This window comes from Callorhinchus milii, unplaced genomic scaffold (assembly GCF_018977255.1).
Source record: "Callorhinchus milii isolate IMCB2004 unplaced genomic scaffold, IMCB_Cmil_1.0 Scaffold12, whole genome shotgun sequence".
NCBI lineage: Eukaryota > Metazoa > Chordata > Chondrichthyes > Chimaeriformes > Callorhinchidae > Callorhinchus > Callorhinchus milii.
The window spans coordinates 12,864,574-12,878,152 of record NW_024704753.1 but is presented as its reverse complement, the minus strand read 5'-3'; the positions used below and the strand labels follow the sequence as shown (position 1 = coordinate 12,878,152).

Here is a 13,579-nt window from a genome sequence, read left to right as displayed (position 1 = left end):
TTTTACCTCTTAATCTTATTCTCCAGTCTATTTTACCTAAATCTTTCCTCATACCTACAAAATTAGCCCTATTTAAATTCAGAATACTTGCCTCGGATTTAACTATATCCCTCTCTAACTTAATGCAGAATTCAATCATATTGTGATCACTCTGCCCTAGAGGATTCTTAATACCTACACTGCCAACTAGCCCTGTTTCGTTACACAAAACAAGGTCTAGGATGGCCTGTCCCCTAGTTGGTTCCTCGGCATGCTGCTCCAGAAAGTTCTCTCTCATACACTCAATGAACTCTTCTTCTGACCTACTTTCGCCGATTTGGTTTTCCCAATCTATGTGGAGATTGAAATCACCCACTATTATCGCTTTACCTTTCCTACATGCTCCACTGATTTCTTGATTGATACCCTGTGCTATATTGTGATCGCTGTTTGGGGGTCTATAAACCACTCCCATTAATATTTTCTGCCCTTTATTATTTTTTATTTCCACCCATATTGTCTCGACCTCCTGGTCATCGGATTTCAGATCCTTCCTCTCCACTGCTTTTATTTTATCCCTAATTAACAGGGCTACCCCTCCCCCCACCTCTTTTCCCACAGTGCCTATCTTTCCTGTAAACTGAGAACCCTGGAATATTTAACTCCCACCCTAGATCTCCTTGCAACCATGTTTCAGTGATGGCTACTAGATCGTACCCATATGTGTCTATCTGTGCTTTTAGTTCATCAGTTTCACTCCGAATGCTTCGCGCATTCAGATATAAAAATTTTAATTTCCTACCATTTCCTCTACTCTCTGATTCCTTATCTACTTTGCCAAGCTTCTTACCCCTAGTTAACATATTCCTATTATCTGGCATGCTATTCTGCACTGTCATCTTTACTTTTTCTAATGCTAACTTATGGTTTCTCTTACCTATATATTCCCAGCCTTTACTAGTTTAAATTCCTATTTATTTCCCTGTTAATTTGTTTAGCTAGGATATTTGTCCCAGCATGATTTAAATGCAGCCCTTTTCTTCGAAAGAGCTCTCTTATCCCCCAATATTCGTGCCAATGGCCCATAAAAAGAAACCCGAGTTCCGCACCATTCTTTTAGCCATGCGTTCAAATCCTTAATTTGTTTGTTCCTGTACCAATTGTCGTATGGTACAGGCAGTAGTCCTGATATTACCACCTTCGATGATCTCGACTTCAATTTGGACCGCAGCTCTTCAAATTCCCTTCTCAAGTCATCTTGGCCTACTCTACCGATGTCATTGCTGCCTATGTGAAGTACCACCAACGGATCCTTGCCCTCATATTTTAAATTGTCCTCTAGCCCTGCCGAGACATTCTTCACCCCAGCCCCAGGGAGGCAATAAAGCCTTCTGGTCTTCTGGTTGGTGTTGCAGATTTTTTTTTACATTCCCAGTTGGCTTTAGCTCTCTTAATTTTGAAAGCACATCATCTCTTGTCTGTTGCTGGGTTAAAAAAAAAAAAAATTTTATTAACTGTTACGTCATGCTAACGTCACTTTGTGAATCACTTACCACCCCCACCCGCTCTCCTACCTCCGCTTGAATCCTCACCCTCGTATTCAAGACCCTGCACTCCTCTGCACCCCTCTAGCTCTCTGACCTCCTCTCTCCTCAAAACAGCCCCCGTTGCCTTCGTTCCTCTGAGTCTGGCCTTCTCCTCGTCCCCCGAGTCCTCCGCTCCACCCTCGGCGGCTGTGCCTTCAGCCCCTATGCCCCGAGGCTCTGGAACTGCCTTCCTCACTCCCTTCATCTCGCTCCCTCCCTTCCCATTTTCACGTCTCTGCTGAAGACCTTTCTTTTCGACCGCAGCTTTGGTCACCTTTCGCCCCCTCCCCCTGGCTCGGTCCCGGGATCCATTACTGTAAAGCGCTCTGAGACGCCGTCCGGGGTGGAGGGCACTATATAAATCCAAGTTGTTGTTGTCTTAGAGTTTTGATGTAGTAGTGTCACAAGCTCTGTACCCTGGGTGTGGACAAGTTCTATGTGTTGTCTTGCTTAACTTGGGCACCTATGCAAATAATATCAAAGCACATCACAGATAATAGTAATAATTTGGCCACTCAATCCACGACTGTTTGTGAGACACTGCTGTGCGCAATTGGCAGCCGTATTTCACCCACAAAATATACAGTCAACTTTATAGTATATTCTGTGAAGCGCTTTGAGACATCACAAAGATTTTATAAGGCGCTATATCAAATGCAAGGATTATTATTATTATAGGATTGAGTACTTTCTCACAGAGAAGTCACAAATCTGTTTGAATTCTGAGGCTGTTGTGATTATGAAGATTGAATCAGACGGTGTTTTTTCACTGGAATTTAATTAGCAAATTACATTTTGTATAGCGAATGCCACGTCTGAAGGATGTCCCACAGAGATGGTAGATTTTACAGTGCGTCTTTGCTACCAGAGCTTCAACATAATAAAATAACTGACAGGAGAGATGAAGGTACATTCTGTTTCTGCTTTCTATTAAGTGCTACACTTTGAAAGTGTCTGAAGCAGTTCCCAGCAAAGAGTGTAGCAGTCTGAAAGATCTGCTTTGGAAACTGAGAAGTCCAAAGTGTAGCAGTTAACAGAAAGCAGAAGTACCTTCACCTCTCCTGTAACCGTTATTCTTTATCGTTCAAGCATTGTATCAAGTATAGATTTAATTTCCAATAATTTAAATGTTGTTATATCCATTATGAAGTGAATATTAAAAGCGCTTTGGATGCATCACAGTATCAAAAGTCGAGGGTGAAAGTTTGTGTTTGCATTTTACTGGCCTTAGTTTATAGAATTTTCCAAAAAGTAAAAAGCACCACATTTTAATACATTATTTAACCATAAGAGTAAAGGATAAGTTAAAAAATGGAGCAACATTGTACCTCTATTGTTCCAAACAGCTCATCCTTAATGTGGCCTCCACCAAATTCCTTCTTTACAGTGGCCCTAGTTGCTGCATACAGCATCTTTTGCCGGACCTGTGTAAAACACAATGAAGATACAGAACTTGAAACAATAAAAGCAGCAACAAACACAGCATGTTTTTCAGGTCAGCTGGGTATGACACACAGAAACCCAGATATCTGACAATGTCTCCAAGCAAAATTAAGATTTCTACATATACATGTCTGGTGTAGAGTGCATATTCAAAGGGGTAACAACAACAACAAGATTGTATTTATAGAGCGCCTTTCTCGTCGGGAGGACATCCCAAGGCGCTGGATAGTTCGATCGGGACCCGAGCAGGGGGAAATGGTCAGGGTGAGGGAATGGAGGGAGCGAGGAGGGGGTAGAGAGTCGAGAGGGGAGGTGAAGGCACGGTTGAAGAGAAAGGTCTTGAGACCGGCCTTGAAGGAGGAAAGGGAGGAAGCGGCGAAGGCACTGGGGGGTGGAGTTCCAGAGCCTCGGGACTGAGAGGCTGAAAGCCCGGCCACCGATGGTAGGGCGGGGGATGTGGAGCAGACCAGAGCCAGAGGAACGGAGGGTACGGGCAGGTAAGTAGGGGGATAGTAGGTTGGAGAGGTAGGAGGGAGCGAGGCCGTGAATGACCTTGTAGGTGAGGATGAGGATCTTGAATTTGACCCTCTGGGGGATGGGGAGCCAGTGGAGGCAGCGAGGGTGGGAGTGATGTGGTCGCGAAGCCTGGTGCGGGACAGTACACGAGCTGCAGAGTTCTGAATGACCTGCAGCTTGTGGAGGGAGGTGCCGGGAAGGCCGGCGAGGAGAGAGTTCCCATAGTCCAGCCTTCCTTGAGGTGATAAAGGCGTGGACCAGAGTTTCAGCAGCGTGAGGGGTGAGGTAGTGCCATAGTCTGGCGATGTTCCGGAGATGGTGGAAGGCGGTAGCAGTTGTGGCGCGGATGTAGGGAAGAAAGGACAGCTCAGGGTCGAACAGAACCCCGAGGTTCCTGATGGCTTTGAGAGGTGGAGAGTGCAGCCTTGGATGCTGATGCTGTCAGCGCCTGAGGTGCGGAGGCGCTGACGTGAGCCAATCAGGAGGGCCTCAGTTTTGCGCACGTTGAGCTGAAGAAAGTTGTCTCTCATCCAGGACTCGATGTCAGACAGGCAGCTGTCAGGACATCGGTGGTCGTGGAGTTGAGGGTAGAAGAGGAAAGGTAGAGTTGGGTGTCATCCGCATACATGTTAACTTACGTTAACCCCATGTCTGCGGATGATGTCACCAAGGGGGAGCATATAGAGGGTGAAGAGGAGGGGACCGAGGACAGAGCCCTGATACAGTGCGGGGGCTGAAGGAAAAGCCATTAGCGGAGACAAAATGAAGGCGGTGGGAGAGGTAGGACCTAAACCACTCAAGGACAGGCCTTGAAGGTTGAGGTGGAGGACAAGCGGTGGAGGAGGATAGAGTGGTCGACCGTATCGAATGCGGCCGATAGGTCAAGGAGGACGAGGAGGCAGAGGGAGCCCTGGTCGCAAATGGTCAAGATGTCATTAGTGACCTTGACCAGGGCGGTTTTCGTGCTATGGGCAGCACGGAAACCCGACTGGAGGGGTTCAAAAAGTGAATGGGTGGAGAGGAAAGAGCGCAACTGGGAGGCGACGACTCTTTCGAGAACCTTAGACAGGAAGGGGAGGTTGGAGATGGGCCGGTAGCTTGATAGCTGCGACGCATCAAGGGAGGGTTTTTTCAGTGTGGGAGTAATGGTGGCAGTTTTGAGGGGAATGGGAACAGAGCCAGAGGAGAGGGACAGGTTAATGGTGTCTGTGAGAAGTGGGGCAAGGAGGTGGAGCTGGGAGATAAGGAGTGGAGTGGGGATGGGGTCCAGGGAGCAGGTGGTGGGTTTCAAGGACAGGATGACGTTGGTGACAGAGGGTGGGGAAACAGGTTTGAAGGTGTGTAGGGGAGGATGGGTAGGAATCGGAGTGTGGGAGGGAGGGAGTGGGTGGAAGTTGGAGGGGCAGTGACCGCGGAGCAGATTCCCTTGATTTTGGATTCAAGGAAATCCAGCATCTCCTTACAGTGAAGGTTGGAGGAGATGACCTGCGCGGTTGGCGGGGGGGACGGAGGAGTCGGGATGTGGTGGAGAACAGAAGCCTGGGGTTGTGTTGCACCTCCATGTCTTCAAATTTATATTTAATTAATTTATTTTTCCACTTTACAGATATTTTTGAGAAGAGATGGTGACAGTGCAATCTATTTTATCGAAGTTTTCCCACTTACAATGAAACCGAAGTACTCTCACCGATTGTACTTGTGGGAGCCAGGATGCAAATCAATTAAATTTGCCTTTCAGTCAATATGCTTTTCATCGGCATGATCAGCTTTACACCACCACTGTAACTTTCTATTTCCCCTGCATGCATATTCCTATTAGAAATAAACAAATGTACAGACACAAAAGACTTACTGGGGAATGATCAGGTGACCAAGAAATATAGAGCCATTCATAACCCTGTGCATTCATGGTATCCAGACGGTAAAGGATGTAGCAGGGCTGCATGTCTTCCAGAAGGGGAAGAATGAAGTGGTCGTAGTCCACATCCCATGACTTCAATGGTGCACTACACGCTCCCAACACTAACTGCTCTGAAAGGCAATTATACACAAGGTTAGTAACACATTGATAAATGATTATCGTTGTTCCACTGTCTGCCCTGATTCTTTCGTACAGTTGTGTGGCATGAGGAAAAAGTCAAACTTTGCGATTATAGCCAACTCTGCTTACAATCTGTAACATGCTGTACAATGAACGGATGAGAGTTCACATTACAGGTTTATACTTAGTCATAATGTATAGTTTAGCTCAATGCTACACCTAAACCCAGAAATCATTTGAAGAGCTGAGCAGAGATTAGAAGGACTCTTATTGGGGATAACATTCTGTATGGGGATACACAATGTTAACCCTCAAGCTTTTATGTTTAGCAACTAACACTACGGGGATAATGCTAAAGGAAAATGGGACAATTTTCTAGGCTTACATAAAGAATGGCTGCTTGAGTGAGATGCTGGAGGCATGGTTGGCATCTGTGAAACCTGGTTCCCAGCCAGAACCAATGCCTTTGGGGCAGATACTTGGCATTATTGGTCATCTGATCTACTAATTGGGAGTGGTGTTCTAGCACGATCTTTGGACCCTGGAGGCTGTAAAACTGGATTTTTCCACATTGTAAACTGGCTCAATTTCTTTTCCCATTCCAATAAGAAATAACACACGTGGAAAATCTCAGCAGCTTTAAATGATTATTAATCAAATAATTAGCCTTGCCAATGCCACAAGGCATCCATGTTTTGGCATAGCCATGATTTGTGCCACATGAAAATAGTGCTCGGTGCTGGAAAGCATGACTTTCAGGTTATCTAATAAAACGCCTAAAAGTTTAATTTAGAAGACCAGACAATCCTATTCCTGTCACAACTAGCTGATATGAAACTAAATGCTAAATAAAACATAATCTGTAATATTTCCTTAATTTTAATCGGCCAACATTATCACTGCACTGTAGATTGGTCTTGTGGTTTAGAAATGAGTATTTTAAAAGAGAAATTTTCATTCTTGAAAAAGAAGGATATTAAAGAACATAAGGAGTGAGCAGCAGAATTGGATTACAGGTAGACAGATTTTGTCTGAAAAAAATACCAGTGCAGAATTGACAGGTTAACATTTTAAGTTTCTTCTGTTGCCATAAGGTTAAAGAAATGTTAATTTAGGACATGGTACAACTTTAGAGTTTTGTACAACAATATCCAGATTTAAATCATGTTAGGGTTTGTACCCGTGTCCTATAGTTAGACCACATTCAGTGTTAATTCAATACTATTTTCCTTTGAATCATAGTTAAAAGTAGAATATAAAATGGAGATAAAATACATCAACTTGATTCTGCCTCCCAGATGTGGTTTCCAAATGCAACTGATGTAATCCACTGCAGTATAAATCTGCTTTGCACTGCTATGTCTTAAAAGAAATTGAACTTGAAAAAGTTGTTGAAAAGTTCCTCCTTAGGTTTTTAAAGTTATTTAAGAGCCCAGTGCACAAATAGCTCTTCAATAATATTAAATAGAGCCAGATTTTGGCACCAATTAGCAGTGTTGTGATCATGGTCAAGGCTCTCCTCGGCTAGTGGTGAAAGCTATACAGTGCAAAATACTAAATCAGTTTTCCGTTCCTAATGATGCCATTGCTAGAAGCAGTATAAATGGGGGATTAGAAAACATAAACCATGTATCTAATGGAGCAGAGTATTGCAGTTTGCAGCTTGTCAACTGAGAGAGCTTATCACAGTCTCAAATTTGTCTAACCACCTGGCTCAGTGACTGTAACCAAAGCAAACACAGGGCAGGCCGTCCTGTTGTTTCTGCACATCAAGCGAGCGAGAGACCTGAGTTCAGTTCCAGGCAGAGGGCGAAACCTTAGGCAAGTTTCCTTACTCCACACAGAGCCTAATAATAAACCCTCCAAAACCAAAAACAATAATAAATTGGTCATTTTCAATCTACAACTGTTTGTGGGACATTGCTGTGCGCAATTGGCTGCCACGTTCGCCCACAAATATACAGTCAATTCACTTTACAGTGTGTTCTGTGAAGCGCTTTGGGACGTCCTCCCGACATGAAAAGCTCTATATCAAATGCAAGGATTATTATTATTATTATTATTATTTAGTTTATTTGATTCAAGTTAAGTTGAGATTTTAAGTACTGAAGCATCAAACCTCATTCAAAGTCTGCAGTACTGAACGCCATTCTGACAAAGGGACCCAAAATGCTGACTCACTTTCCTTTCTCCATAGATGCTGCCTGACCTGTTGAGTGTTCCCAGCAACTTCTGTTTTTGTTTTCATACTGTAAAGTGAATTGACAGCCACTTAAAACGCGGCAGCCAATTGCACACAGCAGTGTCCCAAAATGGTTGTTGATTGAGTGACCAAATGATTATTTATTTATTTGGAAGGGATTATTACCCTCGGAAAAGCGATCCGCCAATCGACGAACAACCAGGTTCCTACTTACTGCAAGGAAACTTGCCTAACGTTTCGTCCTACCCGGGAATCGAAGCCAGGTCCTCTCGGTTGCGAGGCAACTGCTTTAACCATTACGCTACAGGATTCCATTTATAAACTAAATCCTACACACTATGTCTCAACCTTTCAGGAGCTAGTTGTCTGACTGCTAAAGCAAGTCACTGAACTGTATTCCAACCAATACTTGGGGGTCAGTTGTGCTGTGAGATCTCGTTTTTGTTCATACTAGGAAAATATTTCAAATTCACATGTTAATAAGGTAATTTCAGCTATATGCAACACTGTGCTCAGTAAATCACGATCAGTATGTATACACAGCACAAAATTATTTCATCAGTATCCATTTAGGGTTCAGATGTTAATCCTTTGTGCACTTTTATTTAACATTTTTTTACATTTTATAAAATATTTTATAATTTTATGCAAAGGATTTTAGTTATTCACCCAGTTTTGAACTTCCTGTGTGCTTCTTGAAATTTCTGGCAAGCACAAAGGATGCACATGAGCTTCAGAAGACAGGGCCTTAAAGGCTGAGAGTGCTGGAAAAAAATTGATAGAGTGGAATGAGGCTGCAGAGGAATTTGAAAAAAGGTTCAGGAATTTGGAGCTAAGCATGTATGGAACTTGGCAGGGTGAAGGGAACTGAGGATAGGATCAAAGCAAATTGAAATTTGTAAAGGATAGAACAAGAGAAGTCAATGAAGACTGCATTGGAAAAAAAAACAATGCTATATTTTCTACTGTGAACCACAAAGAAACAAAGCACTAATTCCTCCAAGGCCTCATCCACTCTTATCAAATATTTGCAAATGAATGGTAAGATCGGATACCTAAACATTCGTCCAAGCAGGGGGGAAATGAAGGGTGAGCTCTATCAAAGGCTGGAAGCAGCCAACTAATGTGTTATGAAATATTCATATACCTGTGATTAATAAACCACAATATAATAATAACAATCCTTAGATTTGATAAATCACGTGTTCTAGACATCTCAAAGCGCTTCACTGAATATACTGTAAAGTGAATGGACTATGTTTTATGGGCGAAACGTGGCAGCCAATTGCGCAGAGTAGTGGGCATATATTACAAAACTGCAAATAAAAAGATTTAGAAGCAATACAACCAATATACATCTTATTTTGGTGAAATAGCTTTTTAATCCAATGACATATATGAAATGGGAGGGAGTAAACTTTTACGTAGTGTGTCTTGTAGATTGTTTTATTCAGTAAGACTTAACTTCCAGTACATTATCTATTCTTCACCAAATTATCAACTACTATGATGCCAAATTAACAGAACTTTCCTTCTCCCATGATGCACACACGAGTGATAAAGGATCCTTCTCTCTGGGAAACTTTAGTTTCATAGTTTCTCACTCAAGAAGAAACTATGAAACTAAAGTAATACAGTAACAAAAACAGACATCGCTGGGAACACTCAGCCGGTCAGGCAGCATCCATGGAAAAGGAAAGTGAGTCAACGTTTCAGGTCCACAACCCTTCGTCAGAAGAAAAATACAGCAACTAATACTATTCACTTAAGAGCCGCTGTACAATCCTGCTAATTACAGCTAAAACTCAGAGGGTATAATGGATTGATTTTAAATGGACTAAACATGTTTTTTAAAGAAAAGATTATTCCTTGGAGAAACAATTCTAAAATATTGTTAATATGAGAAAAGCAGTTCCAGAAGATTTTTCCCATTTCCATGAAGATTAGGATCAGGAAGTCACTTCAGTGAAGTAAAAATAATCATTATTACATTGTGCAGCCCTCAATTATAAAAAGACTTTTATTCATAGCATCATAGAATTATACAGCACAGAAGGAGGCCATTCAGCCCATCGTGTCTGTGCCGGCTCTTTTCAAAGAACTATCCACATCAAACCAACTGCCCCGCTCTCTCCCCATAGCCCAGCAAACATTTCCTCCCCAAATAATGATCTACTTCTCTCTTAAACGTTGTTATCGAATTGGCTTCCACCACCCTTTCAGGTAATGTATTCCAGATTTGAACAACTTGCTGTGTGAAAAAAAATTCTCCTCACCTCCCTCTGTTTTTTTTAAACAACTATTTTAAATCGGTGTCCTCGGGTTACCGACCCACCCACCAGTGGAAATAGTTTCTCCACCCTCTCTGTTACTTCATCAAAAAGTAGATTTGCCCGTTGTTGTAAACTCAGATCACTACTATAGGATGTATCAAGACAGCAAAACAAGACAACATAGATTTATAGTGCCTTTCGTGTCAGGAAATGCTTTGAGATATTTTGACATAAGGTATATAAACTATTTGTGATAACCTTTTTGCAAATAGCCATTGTTGAGATCTACTCAACTTCAATGCAATCTGTGCAATTCAACCAGTGTCTTAGCATTAAAAGGATAAGGGGGAGTTGTGGACAATGTTGACGAGCTAAAGCATCTAACCAGCATGTCATAACAGTTTTCAATTAAAATATTTGAGCCACTTATTCTTTATAATCCTTAATAATCCTTGCATTTGATATAGCGTTTTTCATGTCTTCCAAACATCTCAAAATGCTTCACAGAATATACTGCAAAGTGAATTGACTGTATGTTTGTGGGTGAAATTCAGTAGCCAATTGCACACAGCAGAGTCCCACAAATAGTCATACCAAATTTTTTTTTTTTTAAGAATTATCATCCCTGGAATAGCGATCCGGCAATCGACTAACAACCAGCTAGGTAAACTTACTGCTAGGTAAACAGAGGCATTTGAAGTAAAGAAACTTGCCCAACATTTCACTCTGCCCGGAATCAAACGCAGGTCTCTCGCTTCTGAGGTGAGTGCTCTAACCACTGAGCTACAGGATTCCACTTTGTCAAATATTGGAAACTCACTTAATGTAAATAAAACATTTTTTTAGATATAAAGTTGTGTTAAAGAAATTTAAAGAGTGAGAGACTGAGAAAGTAAGTCTCAGTTACTATTTTATAATTATTGGTTATAAGTTATTGGTATTTTATAATAACTCCCTGGCAATAAAATAACCCTCAACCAGGGCAATCAAAAGTCTAGAAACTCATTTTTAAAAAGCATTTGCTGAGAAACCACAAACCAGTCTGGATATTTTTCCAGATTTAAACAAAAGTCACAATCAAGCAGGATTATCCTTTATGGCCTAACTGGTTGGTAGATGCTCTGCTTGATACTGAATCACAGACTGGTGAGGCGACATGCACATGAATTGTGCCATTTTTATAATGAGCCTTAAAATTCACAACAACATGCATGTATTTTTTAGATGAATTTCTTTTATGCGGTTATTTTTCTAGCTTCTGCTTGCAATGAGAACAGTTTCCTGCACTGAATGACGGTCTCAGAATTTTGAATTTGCTACTGCATAATAATCTCCACGGCAGCAAGGCCAAGAACAGAAACTCAAAACCTACAGAATGAACCCTCCACAATTGATAGGTACACTTTTTTTTGAGAAATTAAATTTAAACGACCTTTGACGTCAAAAATACCGATGCCTCAGTAATAAAATCCCTAAGCATTATAGTGCTGGAACCAGTTTTCCGTGAGAGGTTCTTCAGTAAAAACTAACCATGCTCTGTATGAATTTTTAATCGTAGCAGCCTTTACAACAAGATTAATAATTTAAAAGAAAGAATTTGATCTCCGAATCTACTTAAAAATTCTTAATCCTTGCATTTGATATAGTGCTGTAACAAGTTGTGAAGACAACTCAAAGCACTTCACAGGATTTTACTGTGAACTAATTGTAGAACATTTTGCAGGCAAATGCGGAAGCCCCACAAATAATCATGAAGTGAACAATTAATTTTATCTGGGGTATTGTTGGCCAAGACCCAGAGAAATGCTGTTCTCTTTTTGAATAGTATCTTGGGATCATTACTACCAACCCGAACAGGTGGCCAGAACCTTAGTTTAGCGTCTCATCAAAAAGACAGCTCCAAGTCAAGTTACCTAGTACCACCAAAATAATTTATGAAACTAGTTTGACAATTGATTTATTGTAAGAATATCGATGGTCCTCTGTAGTTTCTTCAGCCTGTTCCAGTGATGTCGGCGCACCTTGAAATTAGAACTCCATCCAGTCACATAGGTCTTCTAAATTTTCTTCATAATGAGAGGAAGCGATAATCTTAAATATATTCTAGGAAAGTGTATTAGCCACGCAGTTTAAAAACTAATCAGAGATCAGGACTTTCGCCCTTTTTTCTGTGAAAGGCAGAAAGGGGCAGAGGGAAAAGATATATGAAACGTCAATCCTAATTTAAAATCCTTGACCATCAGTATATATAATGGTTTTGTCCATAATAATAATAATAATCCTTGCATTGGATATAGTGCTATATTGTGTCATTGAGACGTCTCAAAGCACTTCATAGAATATATTGTAAAGTGGATTGACAGCATATTTGGTGGGCAAAATGTGGCAGCCAAATGCGCACAGCAGTGTCCCACAAACAGTCACTTTTGCCCTGGAGTCTCATTGTTCTCTGTTCTATAATATCCACCTTAACAGCAGATTCGCACAGATCCTGTGCAGCTCGTAGGAGTGAGAACAGAGGATACCCGACAACAAGATGGCCCAGAGAATGGCATGAGTTCACAGCTTCCACCTGCAGCAGAATGGGAGGTCCAGTTCAGCATGCATCTCATGCTGTCTCCAAACTGCAAATTCAATCTAATCCTCAGAGATGAATTTGGCAATAACTACAGTGACTCGGATTTGGCGTAATCTGGGCTTGTCCTGATCACCAGCTCTTCAACATCAGAGTTATAGTTTAGAGACCCTGAAGGGCAACATCATGGAGTTTGCCTAAAAAAATATAACTGCACTTAACAACAAAAAATAAGCTCCTAGGAGAACCTGCTCACTTCTCTCCTGCCCACCCTCATTCGAGGACAGTCATTAGTTGATCATTTGACATCTGATCCCATTAGTGATCAACATCACCTTTTGTGATATGTGTCACGTCAAATGAAATGTTTTCCCAGAGGGGATACCATGTTACCTGCTATGGTTAAGTTCTGATCCAGAAATAAGCAGCAATGTTTAAACTTCCGGTGCTTTTCAGCTTCTGTTGGGCAATGAGCCCATTCCTTGGGGCTAATTGTAGCACACCTATTGTTATCCTGACCGTAACCAGCAAACTCAGCACAGATAGGAGATTGAACCTTGGACCACCTGAGTCTGTCAATTTGAACTTAACAACCACATTTTCCCACTGAAGCCAGGCATAAAAAGAGTAAGCAGTACTATGATCAGTAAGTGCTAAGTATTATCTTACAGGCCTTGGCTTGAATACTACTCGAATTATCAGTGTATCTATACTTTGTGCCGGCATCCAAAAATGTTTATCTAGTTACCACAGTCTCATTGGCATACCATACTAGTAAATCTCTAAAATTGTTTAAAGTTTAAAGCCAAATTATTTTTAGCAGCCAACTGCTCCCAATGTAAAGTTCTATTCCAGCGGTGCGCTTACACAACCAGGATCACGACTCAAGATCAAAGTCTTCTGTAAAGCATCAGAATTACTTTTCTCATAATCAAAAACCACAAACACACTCACAATAAGAAA

At 41.5% G+C, this 13,579-nt stretch overlaps 1 protein-coding gene across 3 annotated transcripts in view; it reads right to left on the bottom strand.

Annotated features, from left to right (window-relative positions):
- LOC103176628 (twinfilin-2) overlaps nucleotides 1–13,579 on the bottom strand; it is a 57,352-nt gene that overhangs the window by 20,221 nt on the left and 23,552 nt on the right. For all 3 annotated transcript variants that reach the window (XM_042339566.1, XM_007890280.2, XM_007890281.2), the window contains exons 3-4: nucleotides 5,377–5,555; nucleotides 2,894–2,989 (exon numbers count right to left, since the gene is read on the bottom strand). In XM_042339566.1, coding sequence (XP_042195500.1) covers nucleotides 2,894–2,989; nucleotides 5,377–5,555 — 275 coding nt within the window. The remainder of the gene's footprint in view (nucleotides 1–2,893; nucleotides 2,990–5,376; nucleotides 5,556–13,579) is intronic.